General features: G+C 38.7%; 3 protein-coding genes across 8 annotated transcripts; all 3 read left to right on the forward strand.

Moving 5' to 3' along the window:
• Nucleotides 1–138: 138 nt before the first annotated feature.
• aifm4 (apoptosis inducing factor mitochondria associated 4) lies at nucleotides 139–4,749 on the forward strand. Of its 5 annotated transcripts, none has more exons than XM_043258345.1 (20): nucleotides 139–188; nucleotides 485–579; nucleotides 666–747; nucleotides 881–990; nucleotides 1,218–1,327; nucleotides 1,596–1,640; nucleotides 1,729–1,804; nucleotides 2,138–2,250; nucleotides 2,385–2,471; nucleotides 2,543–2,634; nucleotides 2,739–2,869; nucleotides 2,949–3,064; nucleotides 3,136–3,207; nucleotides 3,289–3,352; nucleotides 3,447–3,523; nucleotides 3,597–3,714; nucleotides 3,934–4,032; nucleotides 4,122–4,197; nucleotides 4,282–4,386; nucleotides 4,534–4,749. In XM_043258345.1, exons 3-20 carry the CDS (start codon nucleotides 680–682, stop codon nucleotides 4,565–4,567), a joined length of 1,593 nt encoding a protein of 530 aa, XP_043114280.1. In that variant the 5' UTR covers nucleotides 139–188; nucleotides 485–579; nucleotides 666–679; the 3' UTR covers nucleotides 4,568–4,749. The 5 variants fall into 5 exon arrangements, with proteins under 5 accessions (XP_043114280.1, XP_043114278.1, XP_043114281.1 ...); XM_043258343.1 differs by having other exon boundaries at nucleotides 143–225; XM_043258346.1 differs by having other exon boundaries at nucleotides 153–386; nucleotides 646–747.
• Nucleotides 4,750–5,394: 645 nt separating this feature from the next.
• On the forward strand, nucleotides 5,395–18,130 carry pak4 (p21 protein (Cdc42/Rac)-activated kinase 4). The gene is made up of 10 exons (XM_043259197.1): nucleotides 5,395–5,575; nucleotides 10,443–10,664; nucleotides 10,785–10,999; nucleotides 11,084–11,516; nucleotides 11,776–12,231; nucleotides 12,526–12,659; nucleotides 13,112–13,238; nucleotides 14,519–14,644; nucleotides 14,726–14,860; nucleotides 14,986–18,130. Exons 2-10 carry the CDS (start codon nucleotides 10,464–10,466, stop codon nucleotides 15,139–15,141), a joined length of 1,983 nt encoding a protein of 660 aa, XP_043115132.1. The 5' UTR covers nucleotides 5,395–5,575; nucleotides 10,443–10,463; the 3' UTR covers nucleotides 15,142–18,130.
• Nucleotides 18,131–19,785: 1,655 nt separating this feature from the next.
• On the forward strand, nucleotides 19,786–24,934 carry zgc:152863 (uncharacterized protein LOC562658 homolog). 2 transcript variants are annotated; one of them, XM_043259951.1, is made up of 5 exons: nucleotides 19,786–19,969; nucleotides 21,646–21,755; nucleotides 22,335–22,532; nucleotides 23,086–23,206; nucleotides 23,878–24,934. In XM_043259951.1, the coding sequence occupies exons 2-5, from the start codon at nucleotides 21,662–21,664 to the stop codon at nucleotides 24,203–24,205; spliced, it is 741 nt and encodes a 246-aa protein (XP_043115886.1). In that variant the 5' UTR covers nucleotides 19,786–19,969; nucleotides 21,646–21,661; the 3' UTR covers nucleotides 24,206–24,934. The 2 variants fall into 2 exon arrangements, with proteins under 2 accessions (XP_043115886.1, XP_043115885.1); XM_043259950.1 differs by having other exon boundaries at nucleotides 19,787–19,969; nucleotides 21,649–21,755.
• Nucleotides 24,935–25,100: the final 166 nt, after the last annotated feature.

The following is a 25,100-nucleotide window of genomic DNA, read 5'->3' on the forward strand; positions in this document are numbered from 1 at the left end:
TAATGCACGCCAAAATCGGAAAACAGAAGTCAGATCAGAGAAGCGGCTCATTACTGGAATCACTCGCGCGTTTAATGTCACCGCCGCGTGCGCTGATTGGCTCGCGGCCTCGCCGCTGCTGTGTCACGGTGAGGTGTCAGCGATTTGACTAGTTTATCCTGAATACACCGCTGCAGAGAAACAGACAGGTAACAGTTAGCGAACTTGAGAATAGCGCCTTCGCAGGTAAGAAACGTGGAAAATGATAAAGTAAGCAAGGACGTCCAGCAGCATCGCCCTGTCGTACAGATATATGCACCGCGCTGTCTTTTGTTAAATGTCATTTCGACTCTGCGCGTGCCGTTTCAGTATTCTGCGAAGCAATTGGAAGCTTCCTTATAAAAAATGTATAAGTGTATTGCTACTTCTCATATACAATCTCTAGTGTGACAGCGTTGCGATGACGCCGCGCGCAGTAATCCCTAGCGCGCATATTGTTTTACAGACGAGCGGACAACACTGTGCTCTTCAACTCCACTTCCACTCTTGAAGGCAAACAGCGGTAGAACTTGACTGACCGGCGTGCCTTGCTGTATAAAGGTAGTGCACATATTGATGTTTAAAACGCACCTGTTGGACTGTGACAACTTTTATTCTCATTATTAGCTGGTGTATTTCTTAAACAGCGGATAAACAAACAATGGAAACCGAGCAGCGTGATGGGGTCACGGAGATGGTGTGTTTAGAGTCAGATTTGCAGGATGGACAGTGAGTGTTTTTGTTTTGCTAGAACTTGTATGCTTGTGATTTTTTTATATATATATATATGTGTGTAATTAATAAAATAAGTATATTTTTGTTTATTTCATATGGCACCGTGCCGCTTGTTTTTGTAATACAGAATGAAAGAGGTTGTGGTGGACCAGAATAAAATCCTGCTGGTGCGTAATAATGGAGAATTTACTGCCGTGGGGGGTCTGTGCACTCATTACGGGGCCCCACTTATCAAAGGTAGGGTGCAGTCACATAATCGCTCATTCTGTCGCAAACAGTACAATAAATAACCCTGCTCTGTGTTTACTTAGCACTGCACAATGAAAGCGTGTTTTGTTTCTTCGATTCATCATTCTGAGTCTTTGTCATTCTTGTGAACTATCAGGTTGCATTGCCTTAGATTTGTTTAAGTCTGCAGTAGCATTGTGTTTCTAACAATAATAAAAATAGTGCCATGCTTGCAGGTGCATTGGTTGGAGATCGAGTCCGTTGCCCATTTCATGGGGCGTGTTTCAGTACTAAAACTGGAGATATTGAAGAATTTCCTGGACTGGACTGTCTGCCTAAATACAAAGTATGATTAAATACTACAGGACTGAATACACTTTTACAAAAATTAAGGTTTTTTGTTGATATTGATGGATCCATAAAGAACTTAAACAGACGAGAAAAACTGTACAAAAAGGTTCTTTGAATTATTACAATTATTCTTCACACTAAGAAAAAAAGGTTACTAAAAGGTTCTTTGGGGAAGCAAAAATATTACAATTGCTATTATATTTCATATAATATCCCATGCATTTTGAAAGAAACTTTTTATCTATTTGTCCTTTTCTGTTAAGGTCAAAGTTGAGGGTGGTCAAGTTTACGTGACCACTGATAAAAAGGTTAGTTTGATACTATTTTTAATTTATTTCATTTACAAGATTAGTTACATTTATTTATTATTATTTTATTTATTTGATTGCTTCTTAGAAACTAAAGAAGCGTGTTAAGAAAATGAGCAGCAGAGTGCCTGGAGTCAGTCACACGGTTGTTCTGATTGGAGGAGGTGAGGAATCAATGCATTATCAAATCATTATATATTAAATGCTTATTTCATGCAAGAATACCTTTCACCTCATCTTTGGTTGTCTATCACCCTCTAGAGGTTTTGTTGTGTACTGCATGGGGTCAGCAAATTCATAAAAATGTTTAACAAAATGCAACATGAAGTTCGTTTAAAACAAGTTGAGCTGAAGTTCGGCTAAATGTTTAATCGTCCTTTCAATATTTAAGCGTATTAAATTAAATTCTACAAGTCTATCCACCATGGCCTGAATACCTCTGTAGGCCTCTAGTTAGTGTGTCATGGTAAGAAATGCAACACTTTTGAGTTTTACAGGTCCAGCTTCACTGCAGTGTGCAGAAACTCTTCGTCAGAATGGTTATGAAGGGAGAATTATAATGGTTACCAAAGATGAGCAGCTTCCTCTGGATAAGACCAAGCTTAGCAAGGTTGGTATCCATGGACCGTATGAAACAAAACTAGATTATATTATTATTTTAATGGCTGCCTATTGTCTTATCAAAATTACAAACCAGTGTAGTTTGCTATTAATAAAACTGCGGCATGTTCGTGGACCCTCTAGGCAATGAACATTGAAATCGAAAAGGTTGTGCTACGACAGAATGAATTCCTTCAGGAGCATGGAATTGATGTGTGGACTAAAAAAGAGGTGAGTTTTTCTTTTTTTCCTGGGATCATTTCTGGGATCACCTGCATTAACAATAATTTGTCCCTTTAAAGGTAAAATCTGTTGATACCGGGGCTAAAACTCTGACTTTCACTGATGGCACTATCCAACACTATGACCAGCTCCTGATTTCTACGGGTGGCAGGTTAGATCATAGTTTGTTTTTACGTAAACATTGCATAAAATAGCATAGCACCATATATAGTGATAGACATATGAACATATGAGTTATGTACTTTTTGTTTTTAGGGCCAGACCTCTGCAGTGCCCTGGTGCTGAACTTGAAAATGTGAAATTGCTGGAAAGCTATAAGGACTCCACAGAAATTTATCAAATGAGTTCCGGAAACAAGGCTGTTATTGTTGGAACTTCATTCATAGGTATATAGAAAACAACTGGAAAGAAGTATTCATTTATGAAGACTATTGCTGATTATTACATGCAATTATCGATTACCAGGAATGGAAGTAGCAGCTTATCTGTCTGATAAGTCAGCCAGCGTCACTGTTATTGGCAGCAGCAGGTTTCCTTTTCAGTCTTCACTGGGTCCAGATATCGGAAAAATGACAATGGAGGTCAGCAAGTGATATTTTACAAGTTTTTGGTTTGCTGCTGTACACCGCGAGTAATTGAATCCTTGTTACAGATGTTGGAAGAGAAAAACGTGAAGTTCTATACAAGTAATGGTGTGGCTGAAATCCGTGGTGAAAACGGAAAGGTAAAAAAGCACCGCATTACTAAGCAATCGTAGAGCTGATATCAGTGCGTCATAAACGACATATCTAACACAATTGTTTAGGTTAAGGAAGTGGTTCTGAAAAATGGTGAAGTTCTTCCAGCAGATATCGTGATTGTTGGCATTGGTATGTACAAACCTATTCTGCCATAGCGGTTTTATTGTTGTCACTGAAACAAAGACATTAATTTCTAACAATTATATTTATATTTCTTTCAAAGGTGTCATCCCCAACTCTCATTTCCTTAAGGAAACATCTCTGGAAATCGATGCACGCAATGCTGTTGTTGTTGACAAGGTAACAGCCTGCATATAACGTGGAGCAAACGCTTATAAAATATAGCAGTTTTTACATTAGCTGTGTTTTGCAGTTCATGAAAACCAACATTCCTGATGTCTTTGCTGCTGGAGATGTGGTGTCCTTTCCACTTCCTTTGGTTGGCCATAAGAGAGTCAATATTGGACACTGGCAGTTGGCGCAGGCTCACGGTACCACATGATAAAATAATCAGAATATAAATGTTCAAAAAACTAGCGTTTGGGGTCTTTTTTATTAAAATATAAAATCGATTAAAATCTATTATACTCTCAATACATGTATTAAACAAGGACACATTAAATCGATCTGTACTTTTTCATTTCCCATAGTTCATTGTTCCTGTAGAGCATGTGGTAATGTGTAAAATATGTGGTTGTGGTCCTCCACAGGAAGAATTGCAGGCTTAAGCATGCTGAATCAACAGGTTGCAATAAATACTGTGCCATACTTCTGGACCATGCTGTTGGGAAAAAGTATCCGATATACAGGTGATCATTCCAAGATAAATATCCCTTCTCTGAGCAAATATAATATTTTAATAAATCCATTTTAACTTGATCTGTTTTAATCCTTCTAGGATATGGAGAAGGATACACTGACATTGTTTTCAAAGGAAGCACAGAGGAAAGAAAATTCTTGGCTTTTTATATCAAGTGAGCTCATGAATGTCCATCGAATGCTTTATATCTTGAAATTAGGAGCGCTCTTCATTCATCGCTGTTTATATTATAATCCAGAGATGAAGAAGTTGTTGCAGCTGCCAGCTTGAACTTTGACCCTGCTGTCGCAAGGTTGGCAGAAATGTTACTGATGGGGAAGAGGATCACTAAGACTCAGGCACAGTGAGTATCAATACATTACAAACTTCAACACTGTCCATAATCCAGAACTATGAATTCAAAAGCTATTGTGGAATTTATTTGCATGCGTTTCAAGAGTGTCAAGCCTGTTTGGGGTATATACTAGAGGATTTTGTTCTGCTTTCACAGATCTGATGACCTCAGCTGGTTGCAGCTCCCATGAAAGTGCTTTGGCAACACTTACCTCAATGACTGCATTGATTATAGATTGTCCCTCCGTCGTTATATTTGACTGACTGACCTTTAACGTTTGTAACAAAGACTAATTGTTTTATCTTCGATATAAGCTTTTTCCACATAAATGTACTCTTTTACTGGAAGGAATAAACAGTTGTCATGCAGTTATTCTTCGAAACAGCTGAAGACCATCTGTAGCACTTGGATGTCTTGAGTGACTATATAATGTGATATAATGTGACTATGTAATGTATTATAATGGGCCTGCAGGAAATAATTTCTTCTTCAATGCCTGTGTGTGTGTGTGTGTGTGTGTGTGTGTGTGTGTGCGCGTGTGCGTGTGCATGCATGTGTTTGTGTATGTGTATATATATCTGAAGTGTCATGATTGGTGTGTTTTTTCAGCACACTTAGGTACTAATATTGTTGCTAAATGATGATGATGATGATGATGATTATGATAATGCCAAGATTTCATATATAATATTTAATTATTGTATTCCTTGCATTATGCACTTTTAGTCACTTTAAATACTTTTTTTAATACTTTATTAATTTTATAATTATTACACGTGGTTATTTACAATTATACCTTATAAGACTTTTTGTTTTTAAATAATTACCCACACATAGGGATGCAAATTTGGGTAAAATATTGCGATATGCTAGTTATTATTATGCTTATGTTATTGAAATATTTAATTTTATCTACCTAAATGATTTTTGTTACGTGATTACAGCGATGTATAATAAATTGCGTACTGTATAATTCATGATGCACACATTCGTGAGGATGCGGTGTGGGGCAGCGCGCGACGGTCAGTTCCCGGATGAAGGCTGATCGTGAATATGGCGCAGAGAGCACGAGCAGCGCGCTCGTGAGGTTTCTGTGACTGATATACGCGCACTTAGCCAGCTTAAGCTAACTTTACACACAAGAAACTTCACCGACTCTATGAAGTTTATTTCTCCGCGGACACACTTCTCACTACAGGTAGGGCGTCTTTAACGCGATTTGTATCACAAACGCGAGTTGTTTGTGTGCCAGCGCAGGTTGTTTTTGTCTCAGCCTGTAGTTTCGGTGAGTTTGTTCGTCGTGCTAATTTAGCTAATTCTTCACTGCTAGCTAAGTAGCTTAGTGTCAAAACATTAATTTAAGTCATGAAAGATACTAACTATGAAGTTGCTGTGTTTTAAATATCATTTAAGTGTACCTGTGGTTTCAGGTTTCGACGAGAATGATTTATACTAGTTCGCAAATAGTACCTTTATTACATCTCCTTTTTACACTCGGACTCAGATCAAGGATAGATATGAGGTGCTCTTGTACATCTGTCACGAAAGGTTGAAATTCAGTGTTAGAATGCGCCCAAAACTACATAAAAGTTTGTCTTAAGTGTTCATGCGTTACAGCCGGTGACATAACACACCAAAATAAGTAACTCAAGTAAATTAGACTCGCTGTTCTTTTCGAGCTTGTTAAATCCTCAAAATGTGGGACTGTTTTTTTTTGTTTTGTTTTTTTTTAACGGGACCTATAACACGTTGTGATGCAGATACTGTCCATAAGCAAGGTATTTTAGGTCACATTAGCTTTATCTGTGTAACGTGGACGTTTGTTATCTATGTATATTAGTCGTGTCTAGTATCGATAGTTGGGCGATATGATTGCACCTGTAGTGTCAATTCTGGTTGATTCAATGTATTTATGGTGTGTGAGAGTCATCGTTAACCTCATCTGAGAGTAGCTAGTGGTGTAAAGCAATTGTATAATCATTTATCAGCATATTCAGGGTTGGTCAGCTTGTTTGACCTCAACTAAAGCGTGACAGTTTAAAAAAAGTTGATTTGTTTTGTAGCATATGTGATGCAAGGAGGGGGGGGGATATGTTTTATTCAGAGAACAAAAATGAGAAATGTATTGGTGCAGTTGACAGTACTAATATGGATTAAATAGATATTTTATATAAAATGCACGCACATATCAGTTGTCTATATATCTATATTTCCCAAAAATGTGTCTTAGTATGGTTATCAAAGCTCTGAAGTTTTTATTATGTGGACAAAACGTTTAAAGCAATGCAGTACGGCGATGATGAGAGGTAAATGTACGTCAGAAGTAGAATGTACCATATTTAATACTTACATTTGGATTTTTCTACAAAATTATGTATGGGTGATCAAGTAAACCAGAGCCGCTTCAGTCCAGTAAGTGTTCATCTTGTGATATAACTAACAACATAAAGGTTTGTATGTACTTTGGAAACATCATTAAAGATTTCACAGCAAAAGATGGAGAACTAAGACCTGAAACTAGCAACTATTAGATTACAGAAGGCATGTAGTAGAATTTGTACAACAGGTTTTTCAGCAAAAGTTTTGATTGCATCGATAGGATTTTATAGGATTAGTTGTGCTCTTTCTTGGCTAATAGTTGAGAGTAGCTTTGAGCAGATGCCACTTTTAGCTTATCCCTGAAATATTGGAATGCTGCCTTTTCATCTTTGTGTTGATGAACTACTATAAAGAGTGACAAGACAAGTAACTCTGTTGGTGATGGATTTGTCATTTAGTTTTTCTCGTACGTGTTCCTCGTTGGTTGTAGTTTCACTTTCTTTGTGCATGCACTTCCAGCAGCTGTAGGATTGTCAGAATATGTGTGCGCTTCGAGGAGGTGTGATGGGAGATTCAGACAGGGGTGCAGTCTGTACCGGGCACTCCAAACATTCCTTAAATACTTCAGTGTTGGACAGGGTCACTCATAATGTCCAATCTCCCGTGCTTCTGCTTACTTTAGCCTGGCGTCTGACTTTGTGTTTCAAAGGCATTGTTTAAATATGTCACTATTAATTCAGTTAGTGCTTTGTTTTTGAGCAAACATGTAGTATTTGATGGTGCACTATGCTTATGGTATGTTTGCAGTTTTTCACTTAATTTTGCTTAATGTTGCTTTTTAAATTACATAACACACAAAAAAAATCAGATTTAAGTCAAAGTATTGTCATGAGCGATCACTTTTGCCTTGTAGGAAAGCAACCGTATTATCCATAATGTTTAAAAAAAAAAAAATTCAATGTTAATTGTTGCTTGTGGTTCACCATGAACAAGATGCTTGAGGATACTGTAACTAAGTCAAGACTGTCGTTTATTGTTGAATCCTCAATGTAAGTTGTTCAGTAGTGCATTACCTAATTGCCCATCAGCTGCAGAGTGATGCCACTGTTGAACTTGCCTGTGTGTTTGGTAAGTCCTTGTACTGAACACTGTACTGTTGTCTTTGGTGAGATGATGTGCAATCTGTTCCCTCTATCAAGCTCGGACCTGCTGTCAAGTGCACATAAAGACTTTGTGTATGTGGCACATGCAAAGCATTGTGGGATGTTATCACATTGGTGTTCACATTGGCTGCTGCTTTTATTGTTGCACAATGAACGAGTAACAAATAACGGTTGTTGGCCAACAAAAAAAGCCCTGTTGTTTTTGTTGCATTATTCATGCATTACCTGGAATATTCAAAAGAAGACTCAGTGTTTTGTTTCTAATGAATAACATGAGACAATAAAAGATCCAAGTCTATTCAGAGTGAGAATTGTTACCTTCTTTAAGACCACTAGTTATGTAGTTGTGAAACTCGGTTGAGTGGGAAAATTTGTCTTAAAGAAGCAAAATTGCATTGTTTTTCTCTTGTTTTAATCACGGTACTTCAGTAGACAGAATCGGCAGACTCTGTAAACACTAGCTTGGTCTGATAAGAAGACCTCTAATGACAGTGTTACTGGTTCCAAGGTCAAGCTGTATTTGCAGTGCTCTCTACTGGACTTGTAAAAACAAACACTGCAGGCCTGTTTCTGCTAGTTACAAGTACATACTTTTACCAAAAAATAGCAATCGACTTGAATAGTTTCACTAAGCATTTTGGGCTGTTTTGAGCGGTCAGTATCCCATTAAAAGCCAATCCGTTGAGACAATCTTCCTGGCCAGGGCCCATCTCAGCAGCGTTGACCACAGAGACGTCTTTCTCACTGTTCAGCAGTGCATAATGGTATGTGGCTGGAATGCCAGACTCAACTAGGAAGTGTTTGACTGTTCGAGTTCAACTGCTTTGCACTTCTTAATGTCATGCACAAAGCCTGATTGATTAGTTTTTTAGCTCTCTTTTGTGAACGTTTTAAAGCTTTTGTGGACTGATGACACCAATGGACATAGAACTGGAAGTGTTCATGGGAAGGTGATTCATTTACACCGGTTGTAAGAGAAGACACAGCGACTTACAAATACAGAATTGCATTTGTCTTTCAGTATGTGTGTGAAGCAGCTGTATATCTGTAGATCTCGGCACCTGTTGCTATCACTCATAGTTCATCTTCACCTGTTCCAAATAAACAATCCCACAGGTGCAAGTTAACAGCTTGAGTTTACTCTTTCTAACATGTAAAGTTAAGCTGTATTAAAAATGGTGCTGGCCATTTATATTTGCCGGCTCATCTTTGGGTGCTGCAACGTTTGAGTGGGAGAGAAATAAAAATAAATTATTTGATTACTTTAGCAACAGCTTTTGAAAATGTAGATTTGAATCACAGGAATAAATTACATTTTAAATGTATTCAAAATGAATATAGTTATTTTAAATTGTGAAAACGCTGTTGCAATTTTTCTGCCTAATGGTTTTTAAAACATCATGAATGCATATTTTAAACCTGATAGCCAGAACTAAGAATTACCATTTAATAGTATCATCCATGCAATCACAAATCTGATAATGTATTCATGTTATGAACTAATGTTATTCCTGGGGCAAAGTTTTTACTTAAACTGAATTATTTTTGTTCACTCCTTTCTATCAGCATTCAGTTACTGATCTTGCTCAAGGGTACATTTTACCCTTAACTCAAGGGTAACTGGTGCATAGTAAGTTGCTAGGTCAAGTGAGCTGTGACACCTTTAACATTGCTCATTTATCGCAGTCTTAGTTTGTGCAAGTGCTTGCTCATCAAACTGTCTATTATGATTTAGGACAGTGGATCACTGTGTTGTGAATATTTCCTTTGCACTGCTTGTGCAGCCAATGCGTATCTCTTTCCGGAAACTAGTTTGAATATTTTCCAGTTCTACAGCTTTGGAGTGCTTCATTATTTTCATTACACCAAGTGTTGGAAATCAGCACTTTACACTGGTTCTAAGATCACTGAAGATGTGACCTTGTGCCCGAGCCGACATCTTTACAAAAGATCAGGTTACACTTCAAATGATTCCACACTTTTGAAAAATACCTCTTGCTGTTGCGTCGTCCCAGGAAGCAGCTGAGTTTTCCCAGGCTCGGCTTGTCAGGTGTGGGAGGGGGTTTCGGCCCACACATATCAGAGTCCAGTATTTGGCTTCTGGGAGTGTCTCTGATACCCATGGAGAAAATGGGCAGGGTAAAAGCAGAGAAAAAGGAAAGTGTGTATATAAAGCTGGACATCTTTTTGTACTGCATAAAGAGTTTATGCTCAAAAGTAAAGTAAAAAAGAGCTGACATTTTAAATCCAGCAGCCACCTTTGTGCTTCTTCCTTGTTTTGTGAATGAACAACGTTAATTGGGATCTCAAATTTTCATTCGACAATAAGACTTGACTTTGATGTGAAGATGTGAATTTGATAATTGCTATTTCTTTGTCTGTGCTTGTGAGGTGTGAAACCATTATGCTATTTAAAGCTAATATTGATCTAAAATGTCACTTCATACAAAGGTGTCATTAGTTAATTGGTAATGTAATATGTAAACTCTTTTTTTTAAAACTGTTGTTTGCACAATGTGATTCCTGTGATGGCAAAGCTTAAATTTTACTCCAGTCAGTAATTGTATTTGTCTTTGTTTCTAGGTCTGATGCTTTGCTGCAGCCATGTTCAGCAAGAAGAAGAAGTCACGCATCCAGATCTCGGCCCCCTCGAACTTTGAGCATCGCGTTCACACTGATTTTGATGAGCAGGAGCAGAAGTTTGTGGGGCTTCCTCGCCAATGGCAGAGCCTCATTGAGGACACAGCCAAGAGGCCCAAACCTTTCATCGATGCCACTGTCATCACTACTGTAGAGCCACGCAAGGTCAGCATGATTGTTTGCTCTAAATCTTTTGTTTTGTATGATAATTTTGGATGACTTGCAGGGATTTTATTGTCTTTTGCCTTTATGGTCTTTGCTTCATTACCCATTTGTGTTGCCCAGGCCATTGTACGGGGTCGTAAGATCGGTGATGATGGCTCTCTCACATGGCTTCTGGATGAGTTTGAGACCATGTCGGTGATCCGCTCAAACTCCCTCCGGAGAGGAAGCCCACCACTTCAACCCCGGCGAGACTCTGGATCATCAGGAGGGGGCCATGAGAATGGGGAACACCCTCAATACAGACACCATGATCGATACGGAGACAGCAAAGAGAGGTGCACAACTGACGTCTTGTTCCAAAATAAAATTTTGTATCCAAAGACTAAAATTGGAGTACTGACAATATTTAATCTTTGTAGGGAGAAACCGCATCAGGAGCATCCAGGTTCTGATCCCAGACAATCTCAGCGCCCATCCCGTTCATCCAGAGAGGATGGCCGACCTCACCAGCAGCCTCGTGGTCAGGAGCCCAGCAGACACAAAGAGCCTGACTGGACAGGAGGCACAGCCCCACAGCCCCAGCCCAGAGAACGAGACCGAGAGCCTCGTGATTATCATGATCAGGTGGTGAGGCGAGAGGGGGCCAATGATAAGAGGCCCAAATCTAGCTACACTGGAAGGGACAGCAGCCCTCAGTCACCCCGTGAGAAGAGACCACTGTCTGGGCCAAATATCCGCACCCCTAACCTACCTGTTACAGAAGGAGTGATAAAAAACGCACAGCAGACCGGACGACCTTTCAACACATACCCTCGAGCAGAAAGTGACTCTGGGAGGAGCCCCAGCGGTCAGGTACACAGAAATCAAACGAAAATACTACCTTGTTTCTACAAAACTGTTATTTTTTATTTTATTTTTTAAATATTAAATTTAATATTATTAAAGTATTGTAGTATTGTAATTTTATTTTATTTTTTTATTTACACACACACACACACACATACATGCACGCGTGCACACACACAAAAAACACCATTCATGTGGTGTAATTGAATTTTTATTGAATTTTTTTTCTAGCTATTATACAAGATGTATTTATTTGTTTATGCAGGATTTAAAACCAGGAAAATCTCATGACCCTTCCCACCACAACGGCCCCTCTACTGGGGCAGTCCGGAGCGTAAACAGCGGCAGTAAAAGTACTACTCAAGGGCAGCACAGAGCAGAGCCCCAGCATCACGCTTCCCACCCAGCCTTAGGCCCCGAGCCCCCCCACAGCCAGCAGTTGCCTCCTGCACCAAAACCTTCAGGCCAGGCTGCACCGCCTCAGCAGACACGCTCACCTCAGAGGGAGCCGCAGCGAGTCTCCCACGAGCAGTTCCGTGCTGCCCTGCAGATGGTGGTTGACCCTGGAGACCCACGCACGTATTTGGACCACTACATCAAGATCGGGGAAGGTTCCACCGGCATCGTTTGTATTGCTACTGTGAAGACCACAGGCAAGTTGGTGGCTGTGAAAAAGATGGATCTGCGAAAACAGCAGCGACGAGAATTGCTGTTTAATGAGGTGGGTACAATCCACAGGAGATTAGTGTTATAATTGGCTGTTCAGAAAGGTGTTTGTGTGTGATATGCAGCACATGGGAGCTTAATGCTGAAATTCCAATCAGTGACAGAAAAGCAAAAACACTTCTTCAGTGGAACTCAGATTGTAGATTGTACATGAAGGCACTGTGTGAAGATTATTACTTGCGGTTGATTTAAAAAATTTTTTTTTATTTTTTTTCCCTCACACTTCCTTATGCTCCTAATGAGATTTTTAAATAGAAACTTACTGCTGGCTTTGTTTCTTGTTTCTAAGGTGGTGATCATGCGGGACTATCACCATGAGAACGTGGTAGAGATGTACAACAGTTACTTAGTAGGCGATGAACTCTGGGTTGTTATGGAGTTCCTTGAGGGTGGAGCTTTGACTGACATAGTCACACACACCAGGCAAGTGTTTCTTAGAAGTCCGCTCACTAATTGCTTTTCAGTTACTATCGGTTATGTTCTTAAGCATATGTGCTTTCAGATTCTGTTTACAAGGACTACTAAGTATTAGTTTTGTTTTTCTTTTATATATCAATTTTATTTGACTTTATTTACGCTGTATTTAATTCTTTAGCACACCGAATAAGACTCTCAAATGAAGCATAAGACCGGACATCTTTAGGAATTAAATAATTCTGTTGTCTTTGTGAAAAATGCATTTACTAATAAGATGATGAAAATGTGAAATTCAATTGTTTAAAAGCCCATTCACTGGTTATGCCTTAATAGTTCAGTACCACTAGGTGGCAGGGTATCACAACAGTCCTGTTTGGCATGTCATTCTGTCTGTTTGAGCAAAGGCTAATAAAATGATCAATGTTTAACATTTCCATTATTTTATTTGTCTTTTTCAGGATGAATGAGGAGCAGATTGCCACCGTATGTCTGTCGGTTCTGAAAGCTCTCTCTGTCCTTCACTCCCAGGGAGTCATTCACAGAGACATTAAGAGTGACTCTATTCTTCTCACCCATGATGGCAGGGTAAGTCCCTCACTGCTCTTAAAAGAAATGTTCTTTAAATTACGTCAGATGATAACTAGTTTATTGGTCCTACTGTCTGCAGCCTTGTAAGTCATGTTTTGACTTGTATCATGAGCTCAGAAAACTGGCCTGCTTGCTTCCATTGTGTTGTGTTTTTTTTTTTTTTTGAGCGCCTCCGTGTTGATGTTTAAACAGGTTTTTGCCAGATCTGTTCTGTTGTTTTCTCAGACTTGTCCACTCATGTGAGAAGATGTGAATGTGTCACTAAGTCAGCAGTGTTCCAAAACAGAATTAAACTGTTGCCCAAATGCTGAAACCGCTATAACATAATTATCATTTGCTTGACTTAAGAGACCTCAAACACTGGTAGATACATGTTAAAAAAAATTAGCTTCTCTGTGCATTCACAGATATATAATCTTGTAATTTCCTGCAATGATACCAAGCCCGTATCTTTTTTTGATGGTGCCGAAATAGACAGTGGTTTGTTAGAAGGGGTCTGTATTTCATTTTGTCTGTGGTTGAAACAGGCGGAAGTTGTTTCAGCCACCCTCAGCTGTTTCTCGGCAGGGGCGGATTGTCTATCTAAGTGTGTTTGACCTACATGTTTCATTTCCTCTTGCATATTTCTGATGCTGTGTTCTCATGCAAAATCCCAGAGGGCATGATTTCTTGTGTAGTTAGTCGAACAAGTATTGCACAAGCTCTCACTGCAAATTTGACAAGCTTTACTTAAGCTAATTAAGCAATTATTTGTGATGCGAACAGGCCTTTTATCATTTTTACGTGTTCTTTTGAGGTGTAACTTCATTTAACTGAATGTTTTAGAGCCTGATGAGAAATAGGTATTCGCACATTAATAAATGTACTGCATCAAGGATGCACTGGTACTTTGGTACCAAAATAATAGTGAGATAAAACTACCCTTTGATAATGATCTGACTACCAAATAGCTGTTTTCGAGCTCTCACATTTGTACTTGTACACGTGATCTGTGAAGAGCGCTCACACTGCCAGTGATCATGCTGTGCACTGGAATGCTCACGTGCGCTTCTTGATTAAAATGCCATCTTAGTGAAGCATTAATGGTTTGTCTTTATACAGCTTAACAGACCTTCCGTTGTTAATATTACTTTAACCACTTTGGAAAAACACCAGCAGTATATTATAACACCTTAAGAGGAATAATGAAGTATATTCATATCAAAGTAAATCGAAAATTCTTGATTTGTGTTTGTGTGTATGTGACGAATTTGTATACATCTCTGTTTTCATTACAGGTGAAGCTGTCAGACTTTGGCTTTTGCGCCCAGGTCTCAAAAGAGGTGCAGCGCAGGAAGTCTCTTGTTGGAACTCCCTATTGGATGGCTCCTGAGCTCATCTCAAGACTCCCATACGGACCAGAGGCCAGTCACATCCCCTCATAATGACGTGTGTTGTTACTTCTGATAGCACTGCAGCTCACACGTTTTAAACTTTATCTACAGGTGGATATTTGGTCACTTGGCATAATGGTCATTGAAATGGTGGATGGAGAGCCGCCATATTTCAACGAGCCACCGCTCAAGGCCATGAAGATGATCCGGGACAATTTGCCACCCAAGCTTAAAAACCTCCACAAGGTACACCCATGTTCTTTCGCTTAATCACGTGAGCAGAAACAGATTAGCGTTTAAACCAGTGTGTACTGACCAGGTGAAGCACTTTTTTTGGCATTGTCGCTTACAGTGTTCTTCTGTATCCACAGGTCTCGCCACTTCTAAAGGGTTTTTTGGACAGGATGCTCGTACGAGATCCTGCCCAGAGGGCCACAGCTCAAGAGCTGCTAAAGCATCCCTTCCTGAGTAAAGCGGGCCCTCCCTCTTGCATTGTTCCCCTCATGAGACAAAACCGCATGAGATGAGAAGAGAAATCGGTGCGGGATCTTTTAGGCCCTCTGAGCTCAAAGCAAAGACCCAAATGCAAAGATGGAGTCCGTACTCTGCACAGTTTAAACATCTGAAATGATTGTACAGGTCAAGACTTTTAGGAGGAAAGGCCATTGATGCTATGGACATTAAGAGGGTTTTTTTCCCCCCAAACATTTTTACCACTGTTTTTATTACACTAGAATACATCAAATTTGGTGACACGAAATAGACATGATTAGATCCTTCACAGTGTTCTGCTATAAGAGGTTTCCCTCTCTGGCTAATTCAGAAACACAGGAACGTGTGTCCTCTGTGGTTTCACGTCTGACCTCTAAGATTGTGCTTTTGATTGAACTGAGTTAAGGAGGTTTAGACATTTATGAAAATGAACCACTAGGAGATTCTAATCTGCCCTCAATGTAAAGCAACAATTTTATGGATTTGTTCCAAACCTCAAGCTTTTTTTCCCCTGCACTTCATCTTTTGCACCATGACCACACTACTCATTAATCCATTTTTAACAGGGAAAACAACTACTGAAGAAAACCTTTTACTTAAAAAATGAAACTCTAGGCTCCTGTTACAACACTAAGCAATGGTAAACACTGGAGGCTTTACTTTTTGTTCATTTTTTTCCAGACCGTTTTTAATTTTGTTTTAATGAAAGTAGAGCGTTATATTGGTTTTCATATTGCATTTTGAGTGACAGTGTGATTGTTTTAAACACTGTTCTGAGATTAAGCTGCACTCGAATATGCAACTTCCTCCTTTGATTCATTGTTCCATTTTTTTTTTCTTATATAATAAAGGGGGAAGGGTTGGATGTAGGGTGGTTTTTTTTTTTTTTTTTTTTTTGTTAGTTTTTTTTTTCACAAAACTTTCACCACGGCGCCACGCCACATTAGCTGAAGAGGCCGAGTTGTTTTCAATGTAGGGCAGCCTGTCCTTTCATGTGCACCCAAATCCTCCAGCTAAGAAGCTTACATCTTTGAAGTATCGTGGCCTTTCTCCGACGGATTCATTGTGGTTGATTTTTGTCTGAGAGATGTTGAACTATACGAATGTATAGGTGAGCGTTACATATGCTCTACTTTGAGAGCTTATTCAAAGGAGGTGGACCATATAGATACAGATCGAGATTGATCCCACACATTTAAATGTAGGCCATAGTAGTCATGTAATTGGTCATGTAAACTACAATGTTTTGATATAAGAGCAACATGACATTCAAGGAATAAGAGAGGAGTAGTGGAACAACCAAAGACTGTTTGAAATACTGAAGGTTAATAATACTAATTAGTCCGAGTACACTACATCACTTTAAAGGAGTGTTTACCCAGATTGGAAAATTCTGTTACCATTTATTAACCCTCATTACCTGTGTAGCGTCCTTTCTTCTTAGTGTTGTTTTGGCCCTTTTTAAAAAGGGCATCATGTTGCACAGAAGTCATATAGGTCTGACACGGCACAAGGGTGAGTAAATATTGGCAGAATTTTATATTTTGGGTTAACTGTCCTTTGTAAGACTTTATCTTTCCTTGCTCAGTCACAAAGATCCAGGACCAAAGTGGATGGGGAAAACTGAAAAATATATGAAAAAAAAGGCCATTTAAAAATTAATCGGATACGTGTAGTGACTCTAAATGTGAATACTAGCTGATCATTAATGAGAGTTGATACACGTTTGTGAGAAGATCGAGGTCATTTACATTCGGTAATTTACAAAACGTTTGAAGATGAATTGTAGAGATTAATGCTAGACTGAAACGGTAGCTTATGTGTTTCTAAAAGTTGTTTTCTTTTGCTGAGAGCCTAAACATAACTCTAATTGTAGATGTGAAGGTTTGAGAAAATTAATGACCATTATTGACAGACGTTATTAATATAAAAATACTACTAGAATTTGTTTGTTTGTTTTTTCCACCAGTAAAAGTTTTTTTTGTTTGTTTTTTATGCATACTGGAATTGTTACTTTTTCAGGAGGTGAAACAAAAATAATGACAATCAGGCATTGGAAGAAAGCATGTACACACATTTAAATGTATATTCAGAGATGAATAAATAATGCAGTTGACAGGATAAAGTTTATAGGTATTGTATAGTTGTTTGACCTCCTCAGTGCACTGAAACAACAGATGAGGTTAGCATTCATACAAACAGAAAAAAAACGCCTTTATGCATCTTTGATGCAGAACTGAAACTGAACACACTCTCCACAGTATGCCACTTGATTTGTGACCAGCCACACATTTAAATTCATCTGCTAATGTTTAATGATTATTGGCTGTTTATAAAGAGGATACCACAAGCCTTATTTGGGGTGAATGGATGAGAGAAAATTGCCTAATGCATCACTTTCTCAAAAGACTGGTCCGCTGAACGTGTTGAATAGCTTTCAGAAACTGCTTCTCTATTTTCTGAATTGCATTCCCAGGGCCGATCAGAGCATGATCTTTCATGTGGTAAGATAATGATCTGCTTTTCTGTGTTCTGTTTCCAATTTTGTTCCTCATGTGGTGCTCACAAACAGTACTGCAAATGCTCTCTGGAAGGGTACATTGTATTATAATATGGCTTTCACTTTTCTCATTTAGTCTGTGTTTCAGATTGTCACTGCATTAAATCCTAATGGATTGCCCACATTCTGCTGTTGACATATTTTAAGCCTAATAGGTTTCTGATTAATCTTGCACTGTATTTTTCAAAAAATGTTCTTTTCTTCATCATGTAGATAGTTTTAAAGAAACTTGATCTTTGTGCATGATCTTGATGTTCCCTCATATCTGACAGACCCGTTTAGACTGACAGACTAATCATCTTTTATATATATATATATCTCATCTTCAACATCTTTTTATTTCTAAGTATTGTCATTTTTGATGCACAGCCGTTGGAGTTCCCTCTAAAATATGTGAATTTTTACTGGTGGTAAAATGGACTTTAAACTGATTTTTTTTTTTTTTCCAAATACAGTTTTTAAAACAACGTCTTGTGGCTCCTTCATTTCACTCAAGTCAGTTGTGGTTGTATGATTTTGCTCTTGAGATGAACATAAATATATCATGAATCATTTTGGATGACATGTCCATAGATAAATAGATGATGTGAACTGGGAAAGTACTTTCAGTGAACTAATGTATTATGGTAAAATAATGATATCTATATAAATAAACTTTATCTTCTTTTTTTAATTACATTTTAAAAAATAATTTTCGTGAATTTTATATATATATATATATATATATATATATATATATATATATATATATATATATATATATATGTGTGTTATGGTTCAACAGCCTTACGTTATAACATTAGATAATTAAAAAATAAATACATTCTGTCATCATTTACTCACCCCCCAGTACTTCCAAACTTATATAAATATCTCCAAGAGAGAGGGGAGAGAGACACCAATGAGCAGCTGAGAAAATCATTGGTGTCTCTCTCCCCCCTCTCTTGGACATTTTTAATGCTCGTCTCACCCGCAAAGCCACCAGGATAGCAGGGGACCCCACCCACCCATCTCACTGCCTCTTCAACCTGCTGCCGTCGGGGAAGAGACTGCGGAGTCTCCGAGCCAGAACCAGCAGGCTCAGGGACAGTTTCATCCACCAGGCAGTCAGGAGACTCGACTCCCTACCTACTCTCCCTTCACTCACCTCTACCTCTGGCCCCTGCCTCAGGCCTCAGACCTCAGACTGTGATCCCGCCCCCCACATAAACTCATAATCTCAGAGTCTACACATCTTGCACCTCAACACACTACCTCACTTTAATTTAATTTAATATTCCAACAAGTGCCTTGTCTGTATGTTTAATGTCTGTATATTTAATGTTGCACTATTTATATTTTAGATACTTTACCATTATTTTATTATACTTTAGTTTTTATTCTTTTATCTCTTATTCTGCATGTTTGCAAGGTCAGAAGGGAAGAAATTTCATCTGTGCTGTATGTTGTACATAGAGCATATTTGACAATAAAGTTGACTTGACTTGACTTGACTTTGTTCTACCGAACACAAGGGAAACTATTTTGAAGAAAGTTTGCAATCAGGCTGTTTTGGTCACCATTGAGTTCCATCGTAGAAAGTCAATGGTGACCAAAAGAGCCTGGTTACAAATGATGACAGACTTTTCATTTTTTTGGATGAAGTACGTTATTCCTTTAAGAGTTTATATAAACGCATGTCAACGTCAGTCATGATATCAGAACGATTAATAATAATAATAATAATAATAATAATAATAAAAACGTTTGAATGCGCCACTATGATGCCTAGAAACGCAGTCTAGTCAGGCAGCTCGCAAGCTTTTGAAACAGCCGTCAGTGCATCTTTTTGCTGACAGGCGATGCGTCCGCATTGTTTTATCACTTCCGTTTTGTTTGATTTCGGCCTCTTCCTCCGGTTTTAAGGCAAATGGGGAAGCGTTTGCGCCTTAGGTGTGGTCTTAAAAAGTATTTGTATAAATAATAAAACCACAGTACTGCTTTTCCACGAATTGCTTTCGCTTTCCAGAACATGACGGGCGAATGTGGGCGGTCCCTTCTCGTCGCTGCGGGGCGGGGCGCGTGCAGGCGACCAATCAGAGCTCGAGCTGCGCATGATAACTCAGCTGTGCGGTGAGTCATCTGACAGCTGCTGCTCTGGAATAGATGCACTTGTTGAATCAGGTCCCATTCAGCCGGGGGGCACAGGTTGTGTGCTAAGTCATCTCAAATCTATGACGGATCCCTCGTAAATGAAAACGCACTAAAAGCGACCGGACTACATCGATTTTATAACCTCACGTCACCGCGAGCTGCATTGCCAGGTGAGTTGCGTTTTGGACCAGACTTTACCGTACAATACGATGCAACAAAAGAGCTTTTGTGCACCTGTCTTCCTTTACACAAACCTACAGTAAACGCGTGAATAGTGCTATTGAATAACACATGGGTTATAGTGAAGGGCATTGACGAGCAGAATCGGCGTTGTAGATGAATGGCACGACTAGCAGAAGAATCAAAGATCGGTTCACTTTTTTTTTATCGTATATGTTAGTGATGTTTCCCATCTGTTTAGATGTCAGATTAAACCGAAATGCGTTTTAATGAAGCACAGCAATTGCACATTTTAACTCCATACACTTCGAAATTGTAAACAAAAATGATTGGAGCGTTCGCTTGCAAGAAAAGAAAATACCATCAATTTTTTTTTTTACTTGTATAGTTAAGGTTAAAAATAATTTATTTTGCAATTGTTTGTAAAAATTTACTAGCAACTACAATTCTTACACCAATTTGAGACTGTTTGCAGATCAAATATTTATTGTCATTACATCATATACAAAAATGCAATGGAGTAGTGAAAATCGTATTGATATTTTTGTGACTGATAATGATTTTTTTATTTTTTTTTTACCGTATGCCATAGGGTTTTGATTTGTTTTTATTTCAGATTTTAACAATAGAATTACTAAAATAATTGCATGCAGTAATTGCGTAATTAATAAAATTATAGTATGACAAGACAAAACAAACTGCCTTAATGTTAGTATTTTAATATTTCATTATATCTAAATTGACCTGTATTTTTTTTCTTTGCGTTTTATTTGTTTAGGTGCCTTGCACTTGATCGGTGTTTGTGATCAATAGGATTGCAGTCATGACCATAGAACATAATATACCTACACTCTGAAAAATAAAGGTGCTTAAAGGGATCTTCACATCAGTGCCATAGAAGAACAAGTTTTATTAATTTTGTTTCGTTAATTGTAAAACAAAAAGGTTCTTCAGAGCGTTAAAGGTTAAATGTTCTATGGCGTTGTGAAGCACCTTTATTTTTAAGAGGCTGTACAATATTCTCCCTATGCCCAGTGTGCATAAAAATATACATTACGCACAAAGTATGCAGCTCGCATTATGCTTGTGCAAAATGCACTTACTGTGGACACTCAGTAATGTATTTAGTAAAGGAGGTGACAGCAAGCCGCCCACGTTGTGGTCTTTTTTGTGCCAAGCTTTATGTGTGAAAATGTCATGCTGCCAAGGAGGGACAATCCCGCATGTTACACAGATGACTACACCATCGCACAAATCAAAGCAAATGTTCAGTGTTTATGGTTCTGGAGATGTTTTGTGTACACCTTGCTGCACTTGTGGCAAAGCTGCCAGTCATTTTTCGACCACTATCAAGTCACGCCCTGCCATTTAACTCCACCTTTGGCATGAGAAACTGCAACACTATGGGTAGCGCAGGTGGTGTTATTCTAGGGTCACAGGCTGGGTGTGGTTTGAGCCAGCTGTTGATGGATCTCTGCTGCAAAGTGTGGTTGATGCTTTAAAACACCTTTAGTCACGTGCGCGATGCGCTAAAAATGCGTCTATGAATGACGCTTGCGACGCAATAGGTGGAGGACCCAGACCTGTGGATTTGTTCGGTAATGGAAACTGCTGATAACTGAATGGCTGCAGGTTCCTGAGCTCAGTTTTTTTTTGTGTGTGTCAGCAGGACAGGTGTTTTGATGTCTGCACAGCGATTGTCTCTCTGGTCATGCGTGCGTACTGCCCTGAGCTGCGGGGCTCTCATGCTGGCTGCTCTGCCAGGCTTCACCACAGGTATGACAATTTCCTTTCAGCAACCCGCATCTTCCTCTTCCAGATAACCCACCGCCAACTTCCTCTATGCCGCTATTAAAGATTGTAAAAATTATTGTTTTGGCAATAATCAGCTAGGAAACTTTGTTTAGGCACTTGTTTGTTCTGAACTATTGTTAGTAATAGACTGATGTGAAAGACTGGAAGCTTCGTCAATCAAGGATTTCTATCTTGCATCAGACGTCCAATAGTTCTGCATTCTGAATGAAGAAAGTGTGTGTGTGTGTGTGTGTGTAATACATATATTATGTAAAGAAAAGCTTTTACTTTGGATGCAATTAAGCATTACCCAGCTCTATCATTAATGTAATAATGCTATATCAACCATGAATATAAATGCTTTCACTACTTTCTTTAAAAATATTTTCAAAATATTAGCCGTTCGTACAACCAAAATGCAGAAATAAACTAAAGGAAATAACATCATAGAGGAGTCAAATGCTATAAAGGTTTTCAAAACCAACTGACACCAACACAAAACAAAGACTACAAGTTAATTCTTATCTTATGTCATTTCTGTTTTATCTTTCTGATTTGAAGGCAAGAACTGCTCCCATCCTCTCGTATCCGAGCATGGAGGTTTCCGCTGTGAACCCTCTCCCTGTCGCGGTTTCCCTCAAAAGAGCGTCATTAGCTTTTTCTGCGAGCCCAGCTATATTCTACCCAAACCCCACCATCGGTCAAAGTGTCAGCACGGGAAATGGCATCCCGCAGTGCCCGTCTGCATGCCCCGCTCAGGTAAGAGAAAAGAAAAAAAAAATGGGTTTGCATTTTGAACACTTGAGACACAACCGCTGCAATCCAGCCATTTACCGTCTTTCGAAGTAAAAGACTGGAAGCGGCGTATGCAGGATTTCCATCTTGCATCAGACGTCCAATAGTTCTGCATTTTGGATGAAGAAAATGTTCTGTTGGAAGACGTAACAAAAGCAGAACCATTAGTAAATGACCTAAATAAGCTCCAGGCGACCGGTAGTGAAGTAAACTCCGAACCTAAGGAGGGGAAAAAACCGTGATGCTTCATTCAGTGCACTCACTTCCTTGTCTGTTCTCAAACATGTCACGAGAGGAAACCAACAGCTTGAGCAGGAAGTTAGCAAATTTTTACTTTTTTCTGTGATGCACGTAAAGCCTTCGGAAAAGGTTCGCGTCATAGAATACGAAATCAAAGGATGTAAACCTCGCTCAATCATTTATTCCAAAACCTGGCATCCGGCCTTGATTTGTGCGTCAAGCTCTTCGACGGATATTTTTAAATGGCTTGTGTCTGTTTTTTTGTTTTTTTTTACAGAAAACATAGTCAACTCTATCCCAAGTGTGGCTACGACTGCTATTGGAGTGTCCATCTTCCTTCTCACCACAACGGCCTGTTTGGTCATCAAATCCCATCTATTCTCCTGTAGGACGCAACGGTACGTCGCTTCACTGGAGTTACCATCCAAAAAAACATAAAAACACAATTGAAATGATTACACAACTTTTCAAAAGTTTGGGGTCAGTACTAAATCAGTACTATTATTCCAGCAAGGACGCATTAAATTGATCAAAAATGTATCATTTACAATGTTACAAACCATTTCTATTTCAAATAAATGCTGTTATTTTAAACTTCTAATCATCGAATAATCCTGAAAAAATGGTTCCCGCAAAAAAACGGCATATCAGAATGATTGAAATATCTCGCTTTATATATTGCAATCGCCATAAACAAACCCAGAAATTCAGTTTAGTTTAAATTCTGAGATGAAAAGTCTAAATTGTGTGGTATAGACTCATTATTACAAGAAGTAATTAACAAATTAACTTCTTTCTTTTTTTTTTTTTAATCCATGGCAGGAAAACAAATTCTTATTGCAAATTTATCTCACAATTATGTCACAAGATAAAAAATAAATCTATTTATTGGCAGAAATAAACTTCCATAGACTTCTAATAAACTAAAATATATTAAAATAGAAAACATTAATTTTAGATGGTAATATTTTGAAGAAATATTGCAATTTGCAATGGCTTTTTAGCAAACGAATGCACCCTTGATGAGAGACCTACTTCCTTCAAAACTCACCTGTGTCTTTCTCTTCAGGCGTTCCTCGGATCAGCTGGACCTCGTTGTAGACGGCTTACCTGTGTCTCTTCCCACATACGAGGAGGCCATCTACAGCAGTTGGGGCCAGCGACTCCCTCCGTTTCGTGGACCCACTCAACTCCTGCTGACCCAGGATGCATCAGAACACAGTCCGCTGACATCGCTCATACGCCCCGATTCGAATCACTGCACCGACGCAGCCAATCAGAGCACGGAGACTCCACCGCCTCCTTACGAAGAGGTCCAATCGCGATCCAGAGATGCTGAGAACGACAGTGGCGAGCGGCCTTTGCAAAGTGCACTTTCTGTTGATAAAACCAACTAATTACTGGACGTCAATGAACTCACCCTTAGCTTTTTGATTGTTTGTTTTCTTGCACAGGAGTCCTTGTGACTTTTCTTTCTGCCTTCGATTGTGGACCTTCTTTGGCTTAAATACCAGTTAAGAACTGGTGTAGATGTTTTCGCAGTGACCTTATTGGTCAGATATGTTTTGTTTTCCTGGGTAATGCGCTTCGATATTGATTGTCAATGTTTTCACTGACCAGCTGGAGACGTGGCTACCATGTCCCCTCTATGAGGGGAAACCAGGTGTTTTAAGGGGACTTTTATGATTACTGAATGACTTTTATTTAATGTAGTGCAGTCATTCCTGTAAAAATGAAATGCTGTGTAGTTACAGTTTCAGGGTTATGACTTGAGATTTAGCATGGAAAGAATATGATTTCACCTCATTCAGTGTTTATAGCATTTAGATTGGCTGAATGTAATAACTGGGTTGAGATTGTGCTTGATGACTGATGGATGTAGTATATATGATTTTATTATAATTGCTTCCACCTGAACAGATTTCTGTTAATTATTGCGTCAACATAGAACAGGGGAAAAAACACTTGAAGTATGCTTGCTGAATGGGCTTTGAATGTTTTGTGTATTATTTTCGTTTTATATGTAACATTTACATCATCTTGTATATAATTCTGCAGTATATGTAAATGTAATAAATTTTTAACTTTATGAAATATTTGCTATTAAAAATTATTTTAAATCTTTATATGTTTGTGAGTGGTGTTTAACACGTATATTAAGATAACGTTACATTCTATTATAACAAATTCCCAAATTATAATAGGCCTACCCGCTAAAACTCACCTTTCTGGTGGTCTGTGTGTAATGGCAGAAAGGTCAATGTTGGATTAAAAATCAAGACTCATAAGAGG

The sequence above is a fragment of the Puntigrus tetrazona genome, chromosome 15 (genome assembly GCF_018831695.1).
Source record: "Puntigrus tetrazona isolate hp1 chromosome 15, ASM1883169v1, whole genome shotgun sequence".
NCBI lineage: Eukaryota > Metazoa > Chordata > Actinopteri > Cypriniformes > Cyprinidae > Puntigrus > Puntigrus tetrazona.

Excerpts from the sequence above, each read along its gene's own strand:
- pak4 (XM_043259197.1), top strand. The coding sequence starts at position 10,464 with ATGTTCAGCAAGAAGAAGAAGTCACGCATCCAGATCTCGGCCCCCTCG. Across the intron at positions 11,000-11,083 it reads TACGGAGACAGCAAAGAGAG|GGAGAAACCGCATCAGGAGC; the intron begins GTGCACAACTGA and ends TAATCTTTGTAG. Across the intron at positions 11,517-11,775 it reads GGAGGAGCCCCAGCGGTCAG|GATTTAAAACCAGGAAAATC; the intron begins GTACACAGAAAT and ends TTGTTTATGCAG.
- aifm4 (XM_043258345.1), top strand. The coding sequence starts at position 680 with ATGGAAACCGAGCAGCGTGATGGGGTCACGGAGATGGTGTGTTTAGAG. Across the intron at positions 1,805-2,137 it reads GGTTGTTCTGATTGGAGGAG|GTCCAGCTTCACTGCAGTGT; the intron begins GTGAGGAATCAA and ends TGAGTTTTACAG. Across the intron at positions 3,353-3,446 it reads TATCGTGATTGTTGGCATTG|GTGTCATCCCCAACTCTCAT; the intron begins GTATGTACAAAC and ends TTTCTTTCAAAG.
- zgc:152863 (XM_043259951.1), top strand. The coding sequence starts at position 21,662 with ATGTCTGCACAGCGATTGTCTCTCTGGTCATGCGTGCGTACTGCCCTG. Across the intron at positions 21,756-22,334 it reads TCTGCCAGGCTTCACCACAG|GCAAGAACTGCTCCCATCCT; the intron begins GTATGACAATTT and ends TCTGATTTGAAG. Across the intron at positions 23,207-23,877 it reads TTCTCCTGTAGGACGCAACG|GCGTTCCTCGGATCAGCTGG; the intron begins GTACGTCGCTTC and ends CTTTCTCTTCAG.